Below are 25,854 nucleotides of genomic sequence, written 5' to 3'. Positions count from 1 at the left end.
AAGTGACACAAGGTGAGGGTAGCTTTAGGAAACCAGGAAAGACACAACTATCTTCTCAACCAAAACTTCACACGCTAATCCTGGTCTTGGAAAAAGCAACAGCTCCAGAGAGAAAGTTGTCTATGGGATTCTGAAACTGATTTCTGCCTCTAGTGCTCTCTAGCCGCGTCCATAAGCTTAGCTTTCCTTCTTCATCTGTAGAGTAGGATTAATAATTTTGATCATCTCACAGAGTTGATGTGAAAATTAAAGAAGTGTGAACAGGATATAACTACATACAGGAATTAATGAATGTTACTGTCGTGGTATTTATGAAGTTCACTATGCTTAGGAATTCCCAATGGGGAAAGAGGACCGTCCTGCTCCGAGTCTGTTCTCCCGTCTGTCTCCACTCTCCCTTATCTCCCAGCTGTGCCACTTTCTCCCATCGCTGCCCCCTTTTGCAGGCTCCCGGCCTCCGGCTGGAGCTGCAGTTGCGCACGGACGCCTCTAGATGGAACTTTCTCACCAACACAAGGCTTGGCTGGCCGCAGGTCCTCGGGCGCCGGGCAGCTAAGGGGCTCTCTCACTCTTTCGCGCGTGCGGGTGCGGGTGGGGGTGGCTGAGCCATAACTAGAGGGGAGGGGAGCTGGACTGTGCACAGGAATCACGGCGGGCTCCCATCGGCTTGGCGCAGGGAATCCCGAGGTTTCCCTGCACCGCGCGGAGTCTTCAGGAGTTTTCCTGCCGCGTCTGCGGCTCTTAGAATCTCAATAAAATGACAGTCGCCTGTACCGCCTGTGCCCCTTCTTGAACAGTGCCCATAGTGAGACCATACGTGTCCAACCTCGAGCTTCAGGGGCTCAGTAGAATCTGTCCCGGTTCACTCGGGGACGGGGTGTGGGGGAGATGGTGGCGGGAGACACCGGGCGGGCGGGATAAATGGCGGAAAGGTAACGCGGTGGGGGGCAAACTTTGCGGGGGCGGGAAACCGCCTAGCTTGCGGGGATCTACTTTGAGCTTCCCCACAAAGAAAGTGTGTGGCGGGACACTTGTCATCTGTGATGTATTCTTCAAAGTGACCCTGCTCGGAGCCCTGCTAGGAGGGCGGACCTTTGCACTGCTGGACCGACTGCGGTGCTCCGCGTCGGCGTCCTGCCGCTCCTTCCCGTGGGGGCCCCGGGCTCGCCAGGCAGTTGGAGGCGCTCCGCTCCTCCACAGCCACGTTCCTCCTACCGGCTCCCGCTCCCCTCTCCCCGCAATCTTTGGGCCCTCCCCCTTTTTTGATGGGGGCGGGGCAAGTAGGGGTGATTTTGTGAAAATCAGAACTATTGATATTTCTGGTCCCCGCGTCGCTTCTGGCTGAGGCGCAGAGGGGGTCCTGATGCACGAGTATCTTTGCCTCTGTCCGCGCCGGGGCTTCACGGTGACATCGAAATCCAGGGCTCCCGCCCTTCGGGGTTCCTCCTCCGGCTTCCCGAGGTGACTAGTTGGCGCGAAGCGATTGGCGATCCCGGGCGCGATCCCGGCCGCGGCTCCCCGCACCGCGCCGGGTGAATGGCCGCGGGCGGAGGATCGGGAGGCGCCGGGCGCAGACCAATCGCGGCCGCCGGTGGGAGTATTTGTTATTCACATGGAAGAGACTTGGAGGCGGCTCGGCCAGCTCAGCCCCCTCAGCCCCGAGATCAGCCACAAGTGCGGCCGCGGTGCTCGCCTCGCGCGGCGGCGGCGGCGACGGCGGCGCTGACATGGAGCTGCGGGCCCCCCGCGGGCTTCCTCACCGCGCCCTCTGCGGGGAGCAGGGTAAGACTCCAAGCCGAGCAGCAGACAGAGGAAAAGAGGAAAGCAAGTGCAGAACCACAGGAAGAAAAAGCCCTCAGCCCCCCAACTCCCTCAAACGCGGAGCTTGCTGAAAAAGGAGCCCCCCTCCCATTTTGTTACCCTTTACAATTTTCTCCCTAAAACCGTTCAGCTGACAGCCAGGTGCACCGTTCCTTCTCAGATCACTTTAGTGATTTGCTCATCCTGGGCACAAATAGATGGCCTTGCATACCCGGAGTCTGGGAGAGATCTGGTGGGCGAAGAAACGAGAATGGGGAGAGAGGGAGAGTGGGCACCAGGGGGCGAGGGGCTGGCCGGGCATTGGAGCTTGATTGGGTGTCTGTTGATTTTACGTTGCAAATAACAAGGCAGCCACCCCTCTTGTCTTCCCATGATTACATTCCAGTGGAGAGGTTCAGAATAGAGGGAGGCTTAGCTTGGAACTCTTAGGGCTTGAAGATGTGATCCCCCAAAAGTTTAGTCGGCGAATGGGAGATTGAAGGGTGACGGGAAAGGGGCAGGCGCGCCTGGGATGCTCTGATGGGGCGTTCGGCGGCAGGATTTTAAATCGCTCTGCTTCAGATTGTCTGCCCTGGGTGACCTCCTGGACCTGCCCTGGCGGAATCCGGACTTGCCCCGCCGAGATGACGAGGTACCTTCATTTTGCCAATATAAAGCGAGGGATTTCCGAAGTTGGCGGCTGCTGGGACGAGTTGGGGTAACCCCCCCCCCCCACCCGCCCGCCTTCCTGAGCTTGGGCTAGATGGATGTCCAGGATCTAGGGAAGATGGGGGTCGCTGGGGATGCTGGGCGGTGGGGGTCCTCGAGACCCGCATCCCCGTGTGGCGCACGCTCTGCCTTGAGTTTGCATTCTCTGAGTTACCACGCGAGGTTGGGATTTCCGTGTTTCCCCCGGTTCCCCGCCCCGTTTTATGGCTCTCGGGAAACACTGGAGTTCCGTGCCCCCTGTTGGGGGTGGGGGAAGAGGAAAGGTCTCTGGGATCTTGAGTTTCACAAGCAAACGCGCCCCGACAGCTCCTCGGCAGATCTACCGCCAGAGCAGCCCGAGTTTCGCAGGGACAAGCGCGGGGTGTGGGCGCTAGGGGCGGCCAGGTGTGGCGGGGGCGGGGGCGGAGGCGCTCCTGGCCGGGTTGCTATCAGAGGCAGGGTCCCCCGGCGCTCTGGGGGACAAGGACTGCCCCGGAGATGCATCAGGAAAGCAAGAAACACCAGGTACTTCCCCCTCGGCCTTAGATTCTACCCAAACTGGGCTTCTATGGACCAAGGAACTGAGAAGAAAAAGGAAGATGCAGCGGGGAAGAGGGGACCCAGGGCGGGGTGAGTGGCTGCTGTCTGAGACGGAGATAGAGAAGAGATAGACCTCTCAGCTTTGCAGCTGAGCAAGTCCATTTGTTCTATCAAACAGCTCAGAGATCCTTTGAGGTTCATACAGTTAGTGAAAAATATAATAGAAAGAGACACACACACACACACACACGCACAAATCAACAAAGTCCCCCCTCCTCCGCACCCCCCCTCCCTGGTCTGGCTCGCTCCTTGGTGCAAATGAAATAAAGAGGGGCGTGCGTGCGAGTCACCCAATTGCGCAAGACAGCACCCCTGCGTTCCCCTGAAGAATTGCTTCCCCAGTGGCCCAAATCGGGCAACCCGGGGTCAGAGGGTGGCTGCACACCCAGACTAATGTGATGAAAATAGATCCACTCACAGATTCCAAAAGCCCCAAACCCTCAGTTCCTCAAGGAAGTCCCACCCCGGGAGGGAATGTCTTGTTTGCCAATTGGGGGTGATCCTTTCCCACAGACCTGATGGTGTGGGAGTCTGGTGAATGTCCATTAATACATTAGGGTCTGGGCTACTACCACGATTGAATACAAATCCTGCCCATTGACACAACTGGAAGATATGGTTTGTGGTGGTATTTTCAAGAAAATTACAAGCAGGAGAAAAGCATTCTGATGATAGCTTGTATTTTGCTTGAAAGAAAAACAAAAAGAGAAAAAGAGACACCAGCAGGTAGATCGTGGATAAACAGCTTATTATACTTGACTATAATTTCCATTTTCCATTATAAAATTGTTTGTCAATAATTGCAAATGGCTACAGAAACCACTTTAGTTTACCTTGGTCACTTGCTTGTGAATAATATCTTGGAATATTTCTGTAGGAAACAGAATCACTGTGAAATTCATTCTCTGGTTCTTGAAAATATATGGGTTGATAATTTTGAAAAGAAAAGCTTTATTCATCAGGGAAATGATTTCTAATGCAATTTTCCTATTTCAGAGTCAACTACAGGTTGTACCATTTGTAAGATAAAGACAGAATTTTTACCTTTAAATATGGGATGTGGAAACAATTCGATGAGGGGAGGCTCTCTAGGAGATGTTTGCCCAGAATAAAGAAAAAAAATGCTGAAAACACAACTCAATACTGATATGTAGGCTCAATTTGTTTTATTTGGTTTGTGCTAGCTAGTTCTGCCCTATTATGCCCCCGTTAGCAAGTTATGGCTGCCTGAATAATTCTAAAAGCATCCAAGTCCAAAAGGAGTAGAAAAAAGAAAGAGCTAAGCTCCAATGAGTGCAGAAGAAAGTTAGAAGTCTGGAGAGATGTGCTCTTTTCAAACTTGGCTGGGCAGGTTGAAGCTGCTTTGGGGCTTATTTAATTGGTATTTATGCAGCAAATAACCCAGCTGACATTCACATTGGTAGCATCATGTGCCAATCTTTGTGTAAGAACGTTCCATTGTCTTCAGGGCATGATGCACAGAATGCTGTACACACACTCTTATGACAGTGATGATGTTTTTCCTTCCAAGTTTCTTTCCTGCTGCCTGCTGCCTGTAGTTAGAATGCCCAACATGAGGAGAACTTTGCTTAAGTCTGGGAGTAGCATTGCTCTGTCTCACGGTCTTAAAAGAAGATGCTGCATGGATGGAACCCACACACAGCCCAAAGCTGGCTGCCATGCTTGTTGAACAAGCTGGGTGGCAAAGGTTCCGAAAACTGCTGCCGTTTTCTTGATAGTACCTGATTGGGTATCACCAGATTCACACAAGTAATTTGCCCAGTAGGAATGGTTACTCCATGTTGTTCCAGGACAGGTTGTGAGCAGACAGCCAGCTGGACAATATTGTTTCCATCTCCAGAGAGGATTTCTCTCTGCTTGAAATTTAGATTTGGGCTTTATTTTTCTCTTTTTTTCCCTTTCTTTTAAATTTTTTCTCAAAGATGTTTTATTTTAGTTTCTTCTTGGTGATTTGACAAGTTATGACAAACCCACCCAATGACTTGAGCATAGTGTTATCTCATTCCAGGACCCACCTTATGAGTGGTGGGTACTGCTGTTGGAGTGATTTGAGGAGCATTGTTGAGAGAAGGTGCCTGACTCATTGCTCCCTTGCTCTGGTGTTGCTACATTGCCAGTCTTAACTACTGTTAATGGTGATCTATTGTTGGTAAAGGAATTATGGCTTTCCTAGGAATCATCTTAAAACTGCAGATGTTCCAATCGGGAGGAACAGGAATGCATCTTCAAGTTTTGATAACTGCTGATGAATTCACTCTCTGGGGAGTACACAGGTAATGAGAGAGCAAGGTCTGGAGGTCATGAACCATGGGACATGCCAGCACTGTGGGAGGGAAGAGATTCAGCTCTGAGAAAGGCAGAGCAGGTGAGGGGAAGTGGGAAGATGTAGGAGAAGCCCCAGAGGAGTGTGTGGAGGTTGTTGAATAGGGTTGGCTAATTTCTTACTTTTCCTGGCAGGATTAGGCCTAAAGATAGAAATGGTTTATTGGCTGGCTCTTCTAGTGTAATAAACCCCAGTGGTAGAAGCATTACATTCTTCTTACACTTTAGAAAGGTTTCCTATTGTCCTGTTTTTGCTACAAAGGCTACCTGATCACTAATTCCTTAAGAATAGTCCTTTGGATGCTCATAAGTGCCCATGACCTTCATTTCCCCAGATCAGATATTGTACTTCCATGCACCTTCCTTATATGTCCTTTCCTCTAGTTTTCCTTTGAGGTCTCTGCTCTCAGTATGGGCTCTCCAAGATTAATTCTTGACACATGACTGTCATTAATGTCTGACTGGCTATGCATGTGATGGGAAAGTGGTCTTCTCAGATCTTTCAAGTAATAATACACCAGAAAATACTTTATTTCTAGGGCTGATGGCTAAACTAATAGCATCCCTGTACATTCTTATAACACTTTTATAAAGTACTTTTACACATAGTATGTCATTTGATTTCTCAGCCTGAAAGATGGTCGGAAATTATTCCCCATTTTAAAACAAAGAAACCAGGATAAGTGACTTGCCCAATGCAACACAGTTGTGGGGAGTGAGACTAGAATAAGGATCTTCTAGGACCCCGAATATCCCACTTACACCCCAAATGATCAAAGTAGGGTTAGCTCCATAACCATTAGGGTCTCCTGCACCTAGCAGGCATGGAGAGAGGCAAAGGTGAATACTGCATTTGAATTCAGCCCTGAGAATTTAGAAACAGACATATAGTCTGTTTCCAGGTCCTCATATTCAGACACCAACCTCAGGTAGACTTTAGAAAGGAAATGAGATGATGTGTAAGTCTTCGGGCATACCATAGGCATTCAGTAAGTATTAGTTTCAACTCCTTTCTCTCTTCTTACCTGTTGTATACTATAAAAGTGGCTTCTCATTTCTTTAAATATGGTCTTTTTATGCAATAGTTGTTATTGGAAAAATAAGGGTGCAGATTAAATTCTACTACATCAGAATGCATTTCAAATGCATGGGATTTAGCTATTTAAAGAAAACCTGTGGTGAATTCTTTTGTAATGCAAATAATCACCTTCTCATTTATGTGTTTAGGAAGTTGAGCTTCTTGCAGCTCAGATTTTCTTAATATGTGGACTGCTTGTCTAGAGGAGCTTTCACAGCCCTCTTTCACTGATGGGAAAAAAGTCATTCAGCTTGCAAATAAAATCAGTGATTGTATTCACTTGGAAAAGCCTTGCTCTGATGTTTGAGCACAATCTCATTGTCCCTTATCATTAAATAAGAGAATCTCAGAGTGGGAAGCTGGAAGACACCTTAGAAACTGTATGGTTTATCTCACTTATTTCACAGATGAGGAAATGGAAGCACCACAGAAATGAAGTGACATGTTCGGTGTCACCAGCCAGTGACTGCCAGACAAGGATTCAATTCCAGGCCTTGGTTGCCAGGGGAGAACTCTGTCTGCCCTATCCTACTCTGTCCCCACCAAGGATCCACACAGTAGCAGCCTGGGAGATGGTACAGAAATGTAATGCATTTTTCAACAACCAGAAAGAGCTGCAAGTGTGGGCAGTTTCACGTGAAACTTCTGGTTTAGCAATTTGATGAGTTGGTGACAACATTTAGCTTAACCTTTTTGTTAAAGAGCTGAATGGCATGCAGTGTAGGAATAATGCTTTGGCCTTTTTATAAGAAAAAAATTATGATTCTTGGCTAATGACATTTCTCAGCAAGGATTTTACCATGTCATACCTTAATTTGCTCTTGGAGGAATACACAAAGGCTGACCCTGATAGACCCTGTGTGTGGCTGTGGTCCTGTTCCCCTTGGCACCAACCTGGCCAGGAAGCCAGATTTGAAGTACAGGTATTTGGATAAACAGAACTGGTCATTTCCAACACTTTGAGAGATTAAAAAACCACTCTCTTGGAATGTCCCCAGATTCTCCCACATTGTTGTTCTTAAAGAGCTGATCACTGAAGATATATACAGTATTGAAATATTTCAGCAGAAGGGCAGGACTCTCACTTTCTCATACTGCCATGGCCAGTTTCTGCAGAACTGGGGGATTTCTCAAAGAATAGTACCCACCTTGGGGGCCTAAGGATTTTGAGGGTGCTATAACTTGCAAGTTCTAGACTTGGGGCTATAATAAACCTTTTGGAGCCTTCTTTTCTCATTTATATAAGAATTAATGATCAATGTTTGGAAATTCATTGAGATTCTATTTTAGGTCAGTATCTCAGACTTTGGAAAAGAAGATACAGAGAAAATAAAAAGAAGCAGAATTCAGGACTTTGGCTCACTTGAGCTCTCTTTACTGGTCTTTCAAGAAACAGCTGGAACAACATTAGGGAGCCACAGGCTCAAGTTCCTTATGGGGTGTCTTCCTCCAAGGAGACCAGGCCCACAGGAACATCAGTGGAAGGGCTGGTGATATATAATGTATGGTGTACTTGGAGTGGATTGAAATGGGGTGAACGGGAAGGACTAGGAGGGATCATGGGTAAGCTTGCCTGCAGGGTTGCAGAGCCCCTCCCTGGGGGCCCAGGAGTAGTGCTGAGTATCCCTTCCTCTCCGAGGTCATTTTCAGAAGGACAGTCTTCAAACCCCCTTGATAAAGTCCATCAGCATAGGCCAGTTCCTTCCAGCCCCAGAAAAAGGTCAGTTACTTAAAATCAAACATGGAACATGAAGCAGAGCTATTTGGATCTATAGTGCAGAAAGGTCATTATTTCTTTAAAATTCATTGATTCCAACTGGGATGAGTTTGGATTAAAGCTCACAAGAGTGCTATAAGAGCAAGATTGGGCAATGTAAGATCGTACAGTGAAACCTCGGTTACAAGGTTTTTCATGAACTTTCATATATATATTTTTCCTTAGAATTTAAAAGGGAAACTAAAACTTCTAGCTATCAAGCCGTCTGTGATTTTCATGGCAATGTATCAGACTCTGCAATAACTGCAGTATTCAAACATTTTGTAAGTAGCTATGATTTTATTTTTAAAATGACAAGCAAAATTCAGCAAAAACCTTACCAACTGGACAAAACCACAAAAAGTTGCTCAGTTTTAGTAGAAAATGAATTAGAAACCAGATTAGCAACGGTAAAGCTGCAGTTAACTGAGCATGTCCCCTGTCCAGGTACTGTTTACCATGTGCTCCTTTATGGGCAAGAAAATCAAGTGCTAGAGAGCTTGCGTGCAATTAATTCTATGTTGCAGAGGAGGAAACTCAAGCAGAAACTGAAGTGAGCTGTCCAATAAACTTATAACCCAAACAGAACCTCTCGTTTTTCATTTCAATGCATTCACTCACTAAACCAAAAGATTCTTGCTTCATTGCTCTCCATTCCCCGACCTTTTCCTTAAATTAAACTTCCAAACAGACCTAGGAGATGCTAAAGAGACTAAACATTATTACAAACACCAATACATTTTAAAGAAATTCATATTTATTACTTTCAGGACTGCATCGTAGGTAAGGATGCTTTGTGATTAGAAGATAGATTGTTTATATGTTCATCTATAATTGAAAACCACTTATTCTCTTAAGTGTTTGAGTATGTGGGAGGTGAGGTGGCATAAGGAAGGAAAGCTGATCTTTGGAGAACAGATTCTATCTGTTCCCCTTCACCTTATTTGTTTATTCTTGATTCTATCAGAAAAGAATGTATGGGACACCATTCCAGCCATGGGGACTTGGTTTCATTTTCTAAATTAGTGGTCAGAGTTACTGAGGTTTTACCATCATAAAACTGATCTTCCCCGTGAAACTGTAAAACACAGTCTTACTTCTCTTGATGGGTTGTATATGGTCCATACCTTAAATGGACTCATCCAGAAAGCTGAGAAGACTTTCCAAGTGTTTCCTTTGGTGGAATACTTGAGGCCAGGTTCTTGTGGAATCAGATTTTTAGAGGGAGAATGGCTGCTAGGAGAACTGAGTGGTGAGAAAAAACAGAAGAGGACTAAGTTTTGGGGGGCAGTGTAGAGACATCCAAGGCTTACCATGAGCCAGGAGACAGCAATACTTGTGGCAGGCAGCATAGAACTATCTTAGCAGAGTGTGCCCTGGTTGGCCAGGCTCCAGGTAGACACTCAGAAATACAGCTCAACAGGCCTACTAAGAACCCCTTTCAAATCTGAAAATGAAAAAAAAAATGCCTTTCTCTGAAGGAATTTGGGCATCTGTTCAGTTGTCCCCTAGGGAGGCACCATCCTTCCTTTTGGGACAAGGAGGATGGAAAGAAAATTTTATGAACTGGAACCTGAACAAGTGAATGGAAAATACAACCAGATGTTGGTTAGCTAGGGTAGAGGGAAATGGGCCAAATTTCAGGTTTCAAACTCATATATAAAATAGGTTAGAAATGAGAATTAGATTAACCATCCTGCCAAAATAAATTGGTCCTGTTTATTCCCTTAATTATCTGTACGTTTCAAATCTCCCATTCCCTATGTTAAGTCAGTTCTCATTTTTCAGTTAAACCTCTTCAAAAGACTTTTGAAAGAATTTCCTGGAATTCTTTAAGGACAAAGGCCCTAGAATAAACTTTTTCTATAGATTTGCCTGTAGACTTTTTCACTCTAGGTTATTTCTAGTCTTGATGAAATAACTGTTTCCCCTACTGAGTCAGACAAAATTAAGAAGGTTTTCAATTGATCTCCAGCTCTGAAGTGCTCCTCGTGATTCTAGGATCAAGGCGTATTTACTTCAGAACTGTAAGCATGCCCTGACAAATTAATTGGGAACTCTGACAATGGTAATAGGAAGATCTTCACATATAACCCTCCCTTTGTGTTTAATTTTCGAGTCTTTGTTTTGTTATGAGAAAATGATAAGATGGCTTACAGGGAAAAGCTGGTATTCTATGTTAAAATTTTTACAAGCTATAAAACTTACATATTTTGAGATCTTTGTAGGTTCTTTCTTTTTTGTGATTGAATAATCACTTTTACCCACTGGGAAATCTGGGACACTAAAAAAAAAATGTCATTAACAGATGACTGGCTTGTTGAATATACCACCTTTCATTATGATTTTGTGGACAAAATTTAAATGCTGACTTCAAATAGCTGTAAAAAGTAAAAATAAAATTGCAAAGAAATAATGCCATTCATCACAGGGTATTTAGCTGCGTGGAAATAGGATTTATTAAAATAAAATGATAAATAAAAATACTTTCTGTCTTGAGAGAATCAACCTAGTTTCTGATACTTTTCAGTTTCTCTTGTTCTAAAAGTGTCATCAATCTCCCTGTTTAGATGCAGTGTGGCCAGGTGTTCAGAATCACAGGGGGACAAAAAGAATTAGTTTTTTACTGAATAGGGGAAATTAAAAAAAAAAAGAGGTTGGTTTAGACAGGACTTAAATATACGAAAATCAGCTCCACTAAAACCTTTCTTCCCTCCCCCTACCCTCAGGAATAATTCTGCTACAGGACTGACTTCAAGGACGTGAATCGTTGACCTCATGCCAACATCAGAACCTCAGATGTTATTCTAATTTTCGCATCATTCCAGGCAAGTTGACTTTATATGGGGTAAAACTGAACCTTAAGGGTCTGATGGAATTTCACTGTGACGTTCACATCAAGACAACTTGCTGAAACCCACAGAGCCTTTCCCCCATGGGACCTGATGGTAGCCTCCAGAAGGTGCAGCCTCAGGTGGTCCCCCGTCTTCTGTGGCAAGAATAAACTTTGGGTCTTGGATTGCAACACCACTTGTGGAGAAAATGGTATGCGAGGGAAAGCGATCAGCCTCTTGCCCTTGTTTCTTCCTCTTGACCGCCAAGTTCTACTGGATCCTCACAATGATGCAAAGAACTCACAGCCAGGAGTATGCCCATTCCATACGAGTGGATGGGGACATCATTTTGGGGGGTCTCTTCCCTGTACATGCAAAGGGAGAGAGAGGGGTGCCTTGTGGGGAGTTGAAGAAGGAAAAGGGGATCCACAGACTTGAGGCCATGCTTTATGCAATCGACCAGATTAACAAGGACCCTGATCTCCTCTCCAATATTACTCTGGGCGTCCGGATCCTTGATACGTGCTCCAGGGACACCTATGCTTTGGAGCAGTCACTAACCTTCGTGCAGGCATTAATAGAAAAAGACGCTTCTGACGTGAAGTGCGCTAATGGAGATCCACCCATTTTCACCAAGCCCGACAAGATTTCTGGAGTCATAGGTGCTGCCGCAAGCTCCGTGTCCATCATGGTTGCTAACATTTTAAGACTTTTTAAGGTAGGTAAAGGCATTGTCTTTCTGATCCTTGTGAAAGGACAGTAAATGGTTGACTCCAAGCGGAGGTTAAAGAAGAAAGTGAAGATGAGGATGCCTATAGGTAGACCCTTTCTGTGTCACCAGGTTCCTCAAAAGGGGGATTCTGTGTCTGGGTTTCTACATGTGTTTTAATTCTACTATTTACAATCAATTCGATCAATCGTAACTGTTTTCCCCAAATAAAGAGAAAAATGGTAAGTCTGTGACATATTGGGTCCTTTACCATCTTGGAATGATATCCTCAGTAAGGCTCATTTTTAATTAAAGCAAGCATTTTTAGAGAATAATGAATACTTAGCACATTGATCATACAGCATGTTTCATCGGTGTTTGAGGTATGTATGAGATAATTTACTTGGTGAGACTTCTCTAAGGTGAGATGCTCTGTTGTGACAAAAGTTCCTGTATGAAGAAACAGTATTTATTACTAAAGCGTAGATGGGAGTGACACTCTGGGAGATAAGATGGCCATAAAACTGTCAGGCTTATTATAACTACAATAGAGCAGAACCTCATTAATTCAAACTGCTCCAATGCAGACTTGGAATAATTACATATAATTCTTATTGAGTTAATAGTTCAAATTTAACAGGATAAATCAAGACACTTTGATTTAAGTTTGATGATCTATTACTTATACACTGAATTTATATGTTGAATAAAATTGGCAATATGAAATACTATATGTAAAAACAGTTTGAAAAGTACAAAGTGCTATAAAAATAGTTATTGTAACTCACCATTTTCATTAACTTTCTCATCTTATTTATTAATATCCATTTTGTAGTCTTTTGTAACAGGCATATTTTTTTTAAATTGAAAATACTTTTCACTCTGATTTCTTACTCGGTGGGACTTGATTTTTTCCAACTTAACCTGAATTAATGAGGCTTCATTTTTTTATTGTGAGAAACGATTCCCATGAATATTAAATTTAAAGTTGGACAGATGACAGACATAGTGACAAAAATGAACAAAGTGATAGAAAACTTTACAAAAAAAAAAGATGAAAGAGATTGAATCAAAGGCTTTCTGGTTTGGAAGATATCTTGGGGGCCCCATTTAGTTTGGTCCACATCTCAGGCTGGATCCTCTCCAACATCCCCTGAGAGGCTGCGCAGCCGCTATATGAATTCCTTTAGTTTAGAGGAAAGAATGCTAAGAGGCAGCTTTCATCAATTTCAGTTTGATGAAATTTCCTCAAATGAGGAGGCTATTCAGTAGAAGCTCTCTGTGTCTGAGGCATACTGGAGAGGCACAAACAGGCCCCAGAGAGCACACAGACATTTGAGCAAGACATTAGGCTCAGTCTCCTGGTAGTGAGGACATTAGGCTCAGTCTCTTGGTAGTGAGAGGACACAGGATCAAATAGACAGCCAAAAGTGCCCTCATCCTCTGTCTTCTGAAACCCTCAAAGGAAGCTCAGCATTTGCCAATAATCTCTCTTGGGCTGATGGACTCCTTTCCTGGAGGCAAGGTGCCCAGCCAGGATTCTCCAGGGTTCTCCCACCTCCTGGAGTCTCAGATCCTTCCCAGAGGTTCCAATTCTGTGCTGGGTGGCCTTTTCTGCTGTGGGGTCTTGTCTAGCTCAGCCATTTCCCCAACTGTTCTCCCCATGCTGATTTGACCTTCCTCTTTGCCTGCTCCAAAGCATTCCTTTTCAGTTCTTAACTCAGTGACTATGACTCAGAAATACTTAGAGGAAAACTCTAATAACGATCTCCTCCTTTCTCTGACCTTCTTCTTATATGTTAATGTTCATTGCCATCAAATCCCACAGTAATACCTATGAATCTGTCCCCTACCTGTAGTGTCCAGCCAAAAGAAGGCAAGGATTTGAGGAGTGGGGTGGAAGAGATAATGAGCTTATCTGAGGTTTTCAAAGCTTGTTTACATTAATTTTTACCACAGTGTCGGCTTGTCTGTAAGATGGTGATAATAATACTGTAATAATAGTAATACCATGTTAGGTTGTTAGGTACATTTGATTAAGAGAAAATGCAGTTAAACCTTTGGTTCCTTGGGCTGCTGAAGGAAACTTCAGGCCATCTGAAGGTGAGAGGGGAGTTTTGTTTTGCATAGGCTGGACCTGGCTTCCTTCTGCTCTGTTCTTTCCTGACTCACTGGCTGATTCTGTTACTGTTTTGAATAATTCTGGAGGGACTCCATCTGACCAGGGGATAGGATTACTATTGATCCTCTCAGGGCTTCTAGGCCAGCTCCTGAGCTACTGCTCAGCACTCCAGGAGGCTGCTCTGGCTACTCTTGACTGACCATAGGGAGTGGGTTATATTTGGCCAGGAGGGGGCGCTGGTAATGGTAGAAGTCATAACTAACACCATCAGTACACTGGTGGGAGCACACATTGAACCCTCAGGAAATAAATCTGTTTATTAACCAAGCTACTGAATTCAAAAAATTGATCTCATTCAAAAGTGAGTCAGTGAGAGGGTGTAGGTGCTCAGCCAGTCTTTCAGTTGAACCTGAAACCAAATGAATGCGAATTAGATAATTCCAATTTATTGTGTGCCTCATTAATTCACTTTGATGATTGATATACGACCTCCAGCTAGCACTCCACAGTGATTTTAATTATGAAATAATGATAGTTACTCTTGGGATAAAAAATGGTCCACTTTACAATATGGATAACTTCTGTTTATACCCCCACATGCTAGGACTGACATGAAATATTAGTATAGTTATCAAAGAAATGATTAACAAAGCATTAGAGATTGGGATTCATTCCATTTTGAAAAATAATCATCTTTTTAAGCCAAATGCTATGTATGACTTGAATGAAAGGAAATTTTAGGAAAGTTTATGACCCCTGCAGGACAGCAGCACAAGACTTACAGAATCTAAAAAGATGCACAGAAATCCATGTGCTGCCACTATTCCTGTCTTTTAGTCTGAGAACATACAAACAATTAACCTGGAACAGGGGAGATAAAAGAGCTCTCAACTTGTGAATTTACTTTCCTGCTCAGCAATAAACATGAACTAGATTTTAAGAACATGGCTGGAACCTGTTTAAAATTTTATAGAAAATATTTGGGCCAAAACTAGAACTTACCTCTGAATGTCTTAGTTCTCTTTTTTGGACAATTTTGGAAAAGTCTGTCTCTACCTGCCAGAACTTATCTGAACTGAATTCAGAAGGAGGCTGCATCCTTCAGGTGTCCCCTTCTACTTTTCTTCAGTCTTGTCTCTCCTGTGACAACCTGTTCTGTCCTGTGCCCCTCTATGTTCTTCTAATCAAATCTCCTACAAAAGATCCATGAATTATCTGGCATCTGCATGTTAGTGCGTCTGTATTTAAATCAGAAGGGGATTTCATTTGCACAGGATCAAATGGAGTGAAATGATTCGTTTTTGTAAAGGAGATTCCAGCCTCAGCAGGGGAGGTTCATTTAGTCCCCGCATGGACACCACCTCTGCCTGGAGTATTGAAGGCCCGGCTCATTTGATCTAGAGGGAATTGGTGTTGTCCTTTTTGTTTTTCTTCTTAGAAAGAAAACTCAGAAGCAAAAAAAAAAAAAAAAAAAAAAAAAAAAAAGTCCCTTTAATTTCAGAGATGAATGCACAAGGGGGAGTCAGACACTACCTGGGAGCAAGAAACACTGTGTGGCTTAGGCTTACAGGATACTGAATGCTCAATTAGAACCATAGTTCTCAACCCTGGCGGGGGGTGGGTTATTGGGGTGGAGGTGGGGGGGTTGGGGTGTGGGGGGGTGGAGGCCTATGTCACTCTCTCTTTCCCCATCAAGGGGTGTATGTCAGGTTATCAAAACTATCTGCCTCTCCAATGGCAGGACCCAGTGAGTGAATCTGTGACTCCTTCCTGCTCTCTCTGGGAGCTACTTTTCTCAGAGGAGTGGGAGTGTCCCATATCCCTCAGATGTGTTGAGAGTGGAAGCAAGTTTGCAGAATAGTTCCACCCAATACAAAGGTGGCAGTGAATTTATTAAACAAAAACAAAAACAAAAACAAAAAACAAAGGTCTAGTAGTGACCCCTCAGGACCTCCTGTATTGTAGCAAGCTCAGGAAAGAGGTGTCTAGCTCCCGGAATTTGAGTAGCTTGAAAAATAGTTTTTTTAAAAAATGAGGTGTCTTCTGGGAAGCCCGTAGATTAAAATTATTTATGTTTAATAAAGAGGTCCATTTTGTTGCCATTTTTTTCTAGACATTTCTAGCCCTTTCCTTTACATCAGGTCTATTCCTCAAAACACTAATCATATGTCTTAACTTTGGGCAAAGGATGAACATTCTGAGTTAAAAAGAGCACATTGATGCTGCAGGTCATGCAGGAAAGATGTCCTCAAAGATGCATTGGGTTGTAAGAGGACAGGGTCAGATATAATTTCTCCCTCTTCTGTTTTTCTAGTTAACTTCACCTGGATTGTTAATTTTCTACTCTTGAAGGATAGGGGTTAGATAGCCTATAATGTATTTTTCCTTCCCAAGCAATCAAATGAGACTTTTCAATAGCAATCCATTTGTGGGTGGGATAGATAATTTCTCCTTGTGAGGAACTGTGCTGGTTATAAATGGCTAAAATTGATCTTCATGTGAAATAAATGAAATACAGCGAAGTATCCCACTTCCCTGGAAGTCTTTGCCTACTTTGCTGTGTTAACAAAGATATATTTTCTTTCAAGAGACTCTACCAAATGTAGCAATCACTAAAGCCAAGTGTTTTGCAAGTTATTTATTCCATACAATGGATTTTATTAACTGTAAACTATGAAGAGGTAAATCTGCCATATCCAAGCTCATCTAGTTAGATGGACAGATAAATGACCACAATCAATAAACTCAACAGGAGGTAAACATTTCATGTAAGACTTATTTAAGGGCAAATAGATAACAGAAAATTGAAAGATAGACTCCTTCAGTCATTCCTTTGGCTTTGTAGCAAGCTCTAATTTAACTATGAAAAGAGCTCATTTACTTTAGATCAGATACTCTTTCCAGTGGCCCAAAGCAGTGACATTGGATGAGAATGGGCCCAGAGAGATCTGTCAAAAGCATGCACTTCCTAATCTCTCTCTCTCTTAAAACTCTTTAATGATTACCATTCCGAACCCTTTATCCCACAAAAGTTCACCTCAACTTTGCCAAGGAAGTCTTTTCTCACTTTCTTCAACTAGATTAAGTTTCTTGTTACCTGTACAAAGAAGCCTCCTGTACTTCCTCTTTTTAACCTGTACTGCACACTGTTGTAGTAGTCTGTACTCATGTGTATCCCCCATTAGACCATAAGCACCTGGGGCAGGATCCATGTCCAGGAAATCAGTAAATGTTGAGTGGATGAGTGAACCAACCATATCTCTCCACTCACTCCCTTGTCCTACTCCCAAATATTGGAAATAATATTTGGGTAGATAGGACAGAAATAGAATTTTGTGTATTCTACTTTTATACTTTTTTTTTTTTTTTTTTTTTTTTTTTTTTTTAGAAAAAGGAACAGAAGGAGGAAGAAGTGTGGAGAAAAAAGGAAACATGGTGTATTTTGGGAGTTCTATTTTCACATGCTTCCTCGTTTTCCTGCGCATTCATATTCTCTCTAAATAGATTTTTAAAGTTAAAATTTAAATAAGTAGAGTACACGAGTGCATTCTCATTTTGAAAGGTTTAAGCAATAAATAATTTAATAGTGTAAAATAGAAGGGGTCTAGATCCCAACACATCTATTAATAAAATTACACATGCACACATAATTTTATTAATTAGCTATGTGTCTTATAACTTTCTTTTCTACTTAATAATAAATGTGGGAGAGATTTCCATGTTGGCTAATAGAGGTCTGCTCGGTGATTGTTAACCCTGGCAGCACATTAATGTTACCTGGATAGCTTTTTAAAAAATCAAAAGCCGAATGTTCTCTCTGATATGTGGATGCTAACACACAATAAGTGGGTAGGGTGGGGAGGGAAGAATAGAAGTACTTTGGATTAGACAAAGGGAATGAAAGGAATGGGGGAATGGGAATAGGAAAAACAGTAGAATGAATTGGCATGTGCTCACATATTTCACACGACCAGTGAAACTTCTCATCATGTACAACCACAAGAATGGGAAGTTATACTCCATGTATGCATAATATGTCAAAATACATCTTACTGTTATGTATAACCAAATAGAACAAATAAAAAAAATAAAAATATGGATGTTCAACCCTGTCCAAGATCAATGAAATTGGGGTAGAGCCCGGCCTTTATACATTTTAAATAATTACCAGGTGATTCTAATATTTGTCCAGGATTGAGAATCATAAGACATTAATGGCTGCTTGATTTTTAATTATATGAATAGACCATAATTTATTTTACAAATCCCTGATAGAGAAGCAATCAAAGGTTATATCCCTTTGATTTCTTTCTTCTTCTTCTTCTTTTTTGGTCCTGAGGATTAAACCCAGAGGCATGTTACCACTGAGCTACATCCCCAGCCCTTTTTATTTATTTATTTTTAAATTTTGAGATAGGGTCTTGGTCAGTTGCTTAGGACCTTGCTAAGTTGCTGAGGCTGGCCTTGAACTTGCAATCTTCCTGCCTCAGCCTCCTAAATCACTGGGATTATAGGTGTGCACCACTGTGCCCAGCTTCCCTTTGATTTCTTAAGATCTTTTATCATTTGAAAAATAGTCCTAACAATGTTAGAGCCTCATCCAAACACTGTGAGCTCTCGAATGAAATTTGGTATCAGAGGGTCATTTCTTGGACCATTGAAGGGGCTGAATTAATGAATAAATAACCACAACCATCTTGCTATAGGGCAGACTCCCGGGACACAGGCATAGATCACAGGCTGTGGCCCTTCATAACTTGGAATGGGTGTAGTGGAGATGTGCTCAGACTGTGAAAGAAGCTCTGTGGCTCTGGCTGGGTGGAACAGATTTAAACATGGTGAATTTAAATCTTTCTTACTTTTTTCTTTTCTGTAGCCCCAAATGGTCTGAAAATCCTACAGCAAATACAAAGGACATTTTAAGAGCTTATTTAGTGATAAATGCCTATCTTTTGGGTACCTGAAACAATGAGTTTGTTTTAAAAGTAGTGAGAAATCTTTCCATGAGAATTGCTTGTGTTTGGATGCTATATATATATTTTTAAGTTGTCTAGAAACCTTTCTAGGACAAGTCAATGTAGCTGTCAATAAATAAATAGATCTATATAAGGAAAGTACTGTTCTTTCTACTAAATGACCCTAAAGATAACAATATTTAAAATTTTATTTTGTAGGTTTTATTTTTTTAGAGCAGTTTTGCGTTTACAGAAAAACTAAAAATTCAGTGATTTTATTTGATTTTAGTACAGGTATCTGTTTCACAGGTTCCCCCCCCCCCCCCGCCCAACCAAAGGTTATAACTTCTCAGAAGACAAAATTTGAAGGCTGTCTTATGGCTCCAGTTCAGTGGCTCTCAAACTTAGCATGCATCAGAATCACCCAGGGGGCTTGTTGAAACACAGATTGCTGAGCCCACCTTCAGAGTTTCTGATTCAGTAGGTCCAGGGTGGGCTCCGAGAATTGGCATTTCTAACAGTTCCCAGGTGATGCTGATGTTGCTGTTTTGCAGGCCACGCTTTGAGAACCACCGCTCCATACAAATTGCTTGCTGGCTGACTTAGCAAGTCAAAGGATGCAAAGCAAAAACGAGATTTCACAATATTCTGTCTGACAGCAGCCTTTTTTCTTTCGACTCCTACCTGGTTAGACTTCAGTTCATGTTGGTCATAATCACAGCAGCTGCTGTATGCATCTATTTTTAATTGTGCGCTCCTTTGGAAGTTGTGTTCCTTATTAAATAATGCATCGCTTGGGAGTCGTGATCGGTGTAATGGTCACTGAGACACGATTCCTAAAGCAGGGTCACCCAGATCCTGCCACTTTTACTCATTTTTGACTACAGAAACAGTAGAGCAAACTGATGTAAGAAACTTAAACTTCAAGATACACATTAACTGGGAATTGAAACAGTAAGAGATGAGGGAGGCTATGATTTATCTCAGCTCCCAGCAATTTGTCTTCAGAAACCATGACAGCTGCCTCCTGATTTCCATTATGCAATGAGATTGCAAATAACATTCCACAGCAATCTTAATCAATAGAGGGTCACAAGAGGCCCATCTTCCCCATGGTGGGGAAAGGGCCTATTTACCCATTTAATTGATATAACACAATTTCTGGCAAAAGACAGAGACATCTCTTTTAGCTATAATTGAGGACTCTTCCTATCTCTCTTAACAACATCGAAGCATACATGTGATTTTTATGTAGTTTAAACATATAATGAACACCAGGATGGTAAGGTGGAGGAGTTTAGGAATAGTATTTATCCACAGCCACCTTTATTTCCAGGATGAGGCCAATCTCTGCAGCTTTCCTTCATTAAGTCCAGCAAAGCCCATCAACATGTGTTCTCAGTGTTGGTCTTTAGCCTCCCTCCAAGATTCTTCCGGGTACCTCCTGAGCAGAGGGAGGCTGGTTTCCTTGGTATAAACTAACCCTAAATCTGCTGGTTAATTCAGAGAAGTCATGGCTCAGCCTCTGTGTATCCCCCACAGCCCCACAAAGCCCTGGGACATGCGGATGGTAACGTATCCTTGTACTAGCATCTTACTCTTGCTTTCCTTCACACAGATTGAGAGTGAACTCTAGCTTTCTTCAGTTCGTGGACTATTTCTTATACTTTAAGTATCTACGACATGTTAATTCTATTTATTTGCGTTCTCAGAATGCTTGTATTTATATTGCTTATAGAGCAAATGCCATATCCTATTCATGCAGATTTGTTAGATATTTGTGTCTTGTAGATATTACCTTTGTTATCAGAAGCTGTGTATTCAAACTATAGAATATTATGAAGTACTTATCTAGTGATGCTGATATTCTTAAGAGATGAAAATGAATTATATGACATAGCTCAGGTTATATGGCCAGACTTGCTGGGTTTGAGTTCTGATATAATATATATTAACTGTGTGACTTTAAGCAAGGTCATTATTCTCTCTAAATATAGCTTTATTATCTCTAAAAATGTAGACAATAGTCCCTCCTTTATAAGATTTCTAATGTAGGCTGGTAAAATGAAATGCATAGAGTCCTAAGCAAATCCCTGGTACAGAGTAAGCACCATGCATATTGGTTATGATGCTGTTGAAGAGGAAGGTATTATGTCTCCCCATCAGCTGGACATGAATTTTGAGTTGTACTTCTCCAATTTCTCAACCATTCATACTGACTTACCCTATTTTATGAATAATAACAGATTAACATTAAAGGTGTAGTCACTGGTCAAGAAACCAGAACAAAATGATAGGTCCAAATGGGTTCTGGTATAGAGCAAGGCTGTAGTGTTCTTCAAGGCCAAACTTGAGACTGAGACCTTATCAGCTCATGTGCTAGCCAGGTGAGCTAATAAGTAGGAAAGTAGGGTAGCTATTATAGTCCAAGTGTGTGTGTTCAGTAGTGAGAGTCAGTTTTATTTAAAAAACAACAAACTAAAGAAAAGACTGGGTAGAAAAGCTTTGCTAAAATTCAGTATCGCTTCTGCACCTGAACAAAAGTGCCCTTAGGATTTAGTTATGCAAAACAAAACAGAACCAAAGAAAACAATTCTGGCTTGACTCTGCAGGACCCCAGTTTTTGATGGTAGAATTGTGGTTGAAGGTGGGCAGCTAACTAACCCCAGGGTAGATGGCAGGGTTGGACAGACAACACACTCACAGTCAACTAAAACTGCTACCCTCTGTTCTGGGGATGTTATGGTTTATATATGAGGTGTCCTTAAAAGCTCATGTGTGAGACAATGCAAGAAAGTTTGGAGGTGAAATGATTGGGTTATGTGAGCCTAAGCCTAATCAGTGCATTAATCTCCTGATAAGGTTAATTGGGTGATAACTATAGGCAGTTAGAATGTGGCTACAGGAGGTGGGTCATTGGGGGTGTGCCTTTGGGGTAGATACTTTGTCCTTGGTGAGAGGAGAAGCCTCTCTCTGCTTCCAGGTGCCATATCCTGAGGCACTTTACTCCACCACACTCTTCTGCCATGTTCTGCTCACCTCAAGCCCTAGGACTGGAGCTTGCTGTCTGTGGACTGAGACCTTTAAAACCATGAGCCCCAAATGAACTTTTTCTACTCTAAAATTGCTCTTGTCAGGTCTTTTGATCACAACAGCAAAAAAGCTGACTAGAACAGGGAAGATTTTTTTTTCTTTTTCTCCCAGGGACATCTATGTTATACCGATTTCTGTCACCTGATACAAATGTTTTCAACGAAAGCACTAGTCAGAAGTAATTGCTCTAGAAGTCACATACCTTTTATTAAGTCAAACATATCAATTCTGCCCTAGTAAATTTTCATTTTAATAAAATATGGACAATTTACTCAAAGGCAGAAGGACTTCATAGGGTAGAGAAATTATGTTTACACAATGCAGACTTACACAGGTCCTTCCTAACCAGACCACTCAAGACAGAATCTTATGGTAGACTCTGAAATAATGCCAAATAGTGCTTGGAATAGCTCTTTAAACTCAGTGCTAAATTCCTTTACTCCCCCCGCCCCCCTGCCAAGAGAAGCAGAATAGTGCTAGCAGTTTACCCATTTTTTTTCCCTCCTTCTTTAACCTAATGGTGAAACAGATTAATGGACAATTTGCATTCAACTCACCAATAGGTATTTATTCAGACCCCTGTAGGAATGTGTACCATGTTTGACACTGCAGTAGATAATAGGAAAGAAATATAAGATCCTAAGCTGTCATGTTGCTTGGGATCTAGTTGAAGATAAATTACTAACATGTAAAATAATAGTGAACAACGTGAGTTGATCTCATAAGGGCTATACCATTGGGCAGCCTTCCGGGTTCAGAGCAAAGGCTGACATCATGTGAGTGAGCTGCAGTTACCAGCCAATCTCTCTTGGTCAGCTTGGGCTGCTAGAACAGGCACCATAGACTGGATGGCTTAAACAGCACACCTTTCTCATTGTTCTGGAGGCTGGAAGTCTGAGATCAGGTACCAGGGTGGGTAGGTTCTTGGTAAAGGCCTTCTTCCTGTATGGATGGATCTTTTCATTGACTCATTGCATCCTAACATGGGAAAGGGAGAGAAAGAAAGGGGGAGAGAGGAAAAAGCTCTCCCTGTTTTTTTTTTTCCCCCTATAAGATCTGTTCATATTAGTGCCTTATGAGGGTACTAGTTCATTCATGAACACGCCACCCTTATGAGTTAATCACTTCCAAAAGGTACCACCACCATTACATTTCAACCTATGTTCCTGGAGGGACACACATTCAGTCCACAGCACAAGGCTTTGTACAGTGATGTGGAATTGTGTTGGGCTTAGAGGTTTGTGTAGGGGTTTATAAACTTAGAGTCTGGAGAAAAGAAAGAATCTTCTAAGCCCAGGAATTCCATGGACCTTTGACCTGAAACCAGATCACACTCAGCTATGATGGGGGTGGAAGTAAGTGGAAGCTTCTTTTTCTCCTCATAGCACCTGTCTGCTATGAGAAACTTTTCGAGGATTATTTTAGGAGTCTCTTAGGAAGACACAAAATGAGGAAGGCTGGAAAGCTATGTCCTTAGATCCCTGTGAACACAAAGTTGGGGGCCTCCAGTTAAAATCCAAGCCGCTGGGCATGGAGTATTCAAAGGACAGAATCAGGGGTGCCTTTGTGATCAGAGGTGGAGGAATAGGTAAAGGGGTGCATTGCTGTAAGATTTAAGGAAGGAGCCCAGAAACCCCCTCCACTCCCCATCCTGGCCACTCCATTCTTTCTGTTTGAAAATCTGTATAACCTAAGATCAAAAATTATGCTTTTTCCCCTCATTTGTCCCATGGGTATCTTGACTGTTTATGCTATTATCATTAAGTATAGGTATATAATTGCCAAATGAGAAATTAAATGCATTTTCAATGAATTGATTCTAATAGCCTCATTTCCATAGGACAAACCTGTCTTTGAGGGGCTCACAGTTCCATCTTTCTGCCTTTCTGATCCTGAGTAAGCAGAGCAATCCAACTGTTCTGCTTTCTGTTTCACAAGACAGTAAACAGATCTCAGCAAGATACACATTTGGAGGAATTGACAATCATCTGAGCAGAAAGGGTTTTGAGTGATTGGGAATTAGATTTTGTAGTGAAAATGGCATAAATGATAATTTTTTTCTGCTTAATGCTGCAGTGCTTTAGCCTTGATTTCTACTCTCCTGTCCCTACCAATTGGAATGGGAGCTCAATGGGAGGTGTTTGTCTTTGAAACCACGGGAATGGATTTTTCTTCCCCTCTGCTGGAGGAAAGAAGATACTGGAAATTCCTCTTATTTTTAAAGTCTGGATTCCTTTATTTCATTTGCATTCATGTAATTCATGCAGTTTAAGCAGCTAGTGAATTTGGCTGGGGTATAAATTAATATTTACAGGTAAAATTTGCTGAAGATAAAATAGATTAAGTGGAGAATATTTTTCCCACAGCTTCCTTCTCTAACGAAAATGAAATAACCCAGCATCACTCCTTTACTGAATGCCCCATCTGTCAGCTCCAGTCTGATCTGAATCTGTACTGTCTTGGCAGTTTTGGGACCCAGGGTCTCCACGTGAAGCAGGATGGGTTTAGCACATGCTGGGAGAATTAGGAATTTAAGATTTAGTCTTATGTTTTCTTTTAAAAATTTCTTTGAATTATACTGAACTAAAATGAAAACCTTTATTTTGGAACTGCAATTATAGTTAAATTTCAGCTTCTTCTGATCAGTTTTATGCATAGTATGCGATAATTTTTTTTTTTAGCTATTAAATCAGTGCTCTCAAATTTCATGGTACAGGATTAATGAATAAATATTTGGCACATTATTTTAAATTTTTTCACAATGTTCAAACTAGTAGCATTGGTATTTCAATCTAGTAAACTATTGCAAGTTTAGATGTAAAATATGAAAACTATAAATTAGGCTTATCATATCTACTTGATGAATTACCTCTAAAGTATCTATGCCCATCTAAAAAATGGTTCTTATGAAGGAAAAGTACATAGTTTTGCATTGTATTTTGTCTTAAGCAACTCAGAATTAAGTTCAGTAGAATTCCACAGTTTTTAAATGGGATGGATCTTAATCAATTATGATCCATGGGCATTTGGACATTTTCAAGATGTTTTAAGAATCTTGGTACAAAATAGTTTTTATTTTTTTCAAAGTGATTGTTTTCCCTGGTTCCAAGTCCTTGAAATCATGGTCTTAGAGTTGAAAGGGATTTTTGAGTTCTTCTTTTATAGCCTCCCATCCAAAGTCAAATCTATTAAGACCCTTGGCAGGAGTTATAGGTAGATAGGATCCTTTGATCTCTGTGTTAAACCTATTTCTCAACCCACTCCCTCTCCTCTTGTCATGGGGTAGTCCTTTAGATGTCTGAAGAACCTTCTTGTCCCCAAGCCTTTAGTTTTCCAGGCTAAGTATTCCTGTTGCTCCACCTGCTTCTCCTGGTAGTAACACTAGACTTAATGTTTGCAGGCCTCCTATATGCACTATGCTAAACACTTAGCTTGCCTAATCTTATTTAATCTTCATCACAATTGTCAGATCAGGCTCATTTCCTCTGCTGAAAACCATACTTCTCTAAGGTTACCCATAAAGTGAGTAGCCAATGTGTTTTCAAAACTAGGGTCTGATGGACTCAAAAGTCTGTTTTCAACCATTGCCTTGTGCTGCCTTTAAGATGGTACACTTTCAGATTTTCTGTATGGTTTCCTTTCTTTGAACACACTCCTGCTGTTAGTTTAACACCATTTGGAGTTAAATCCATTTTTTCTTTGCCATTCTGAAAGACTGAAAAAAGTTAAGCCTTCCACATGGAAGACTTCAGCTCTGTAAGCCTCATCTTCTCAGTGTGTAGGTGGTCAGAATGGCAGATGGCTGTTCAGCATATCCATGGTGGGGAGTAGCCTCACTACAAGGACGAGGTCTGAC

General features: G+C 42.1%; 1 protein-coding gene across 1 annotated transcript in view; it reads left to right on the top strand.

Annotated features, from left to right (window-relative positions):
• Positions 1 to 11,327: 11,327 nt before the first annotated feature.
• Grm8 (glutamate metabotropic receptor 8) overlaps positions 11,328 to 25,854 on the top strand; it is a 738,202-nt gene continuing 723,675 nt past the window's right edge. The window contains exon 1 of the mRNA XM_077796710.1: positions 11,328 to 11,837. Within this exon, the coding sequence (XP_077652836.1) occupies positions 11,328 to 11,837 (510 nt within the window). The remainder of the gene's footprint in view (positions 11,838 to 25,854) is intronic.

The sequence above is a fragment of the Urocitellus parryii genome, chromosome 3 (assembly GCF_045843805.1).
Source record: "Urocitellus parryii isolate mUroPar1 chromosome 3, mUroPar1.hap1, whole genome shotgun sequence".
In the NCBI taxonomy this organism is placed as follows: Eukaryota; Metazoa; Chordata; class Mammalia; order Rodentia; family Sciuridae; genus Urocitellus; species Urocitellus parryii.
Note: the sequence above shows the minus strand (reverse complement) of the source record. Positions and strands in the feature narration are given on the sequence as shown.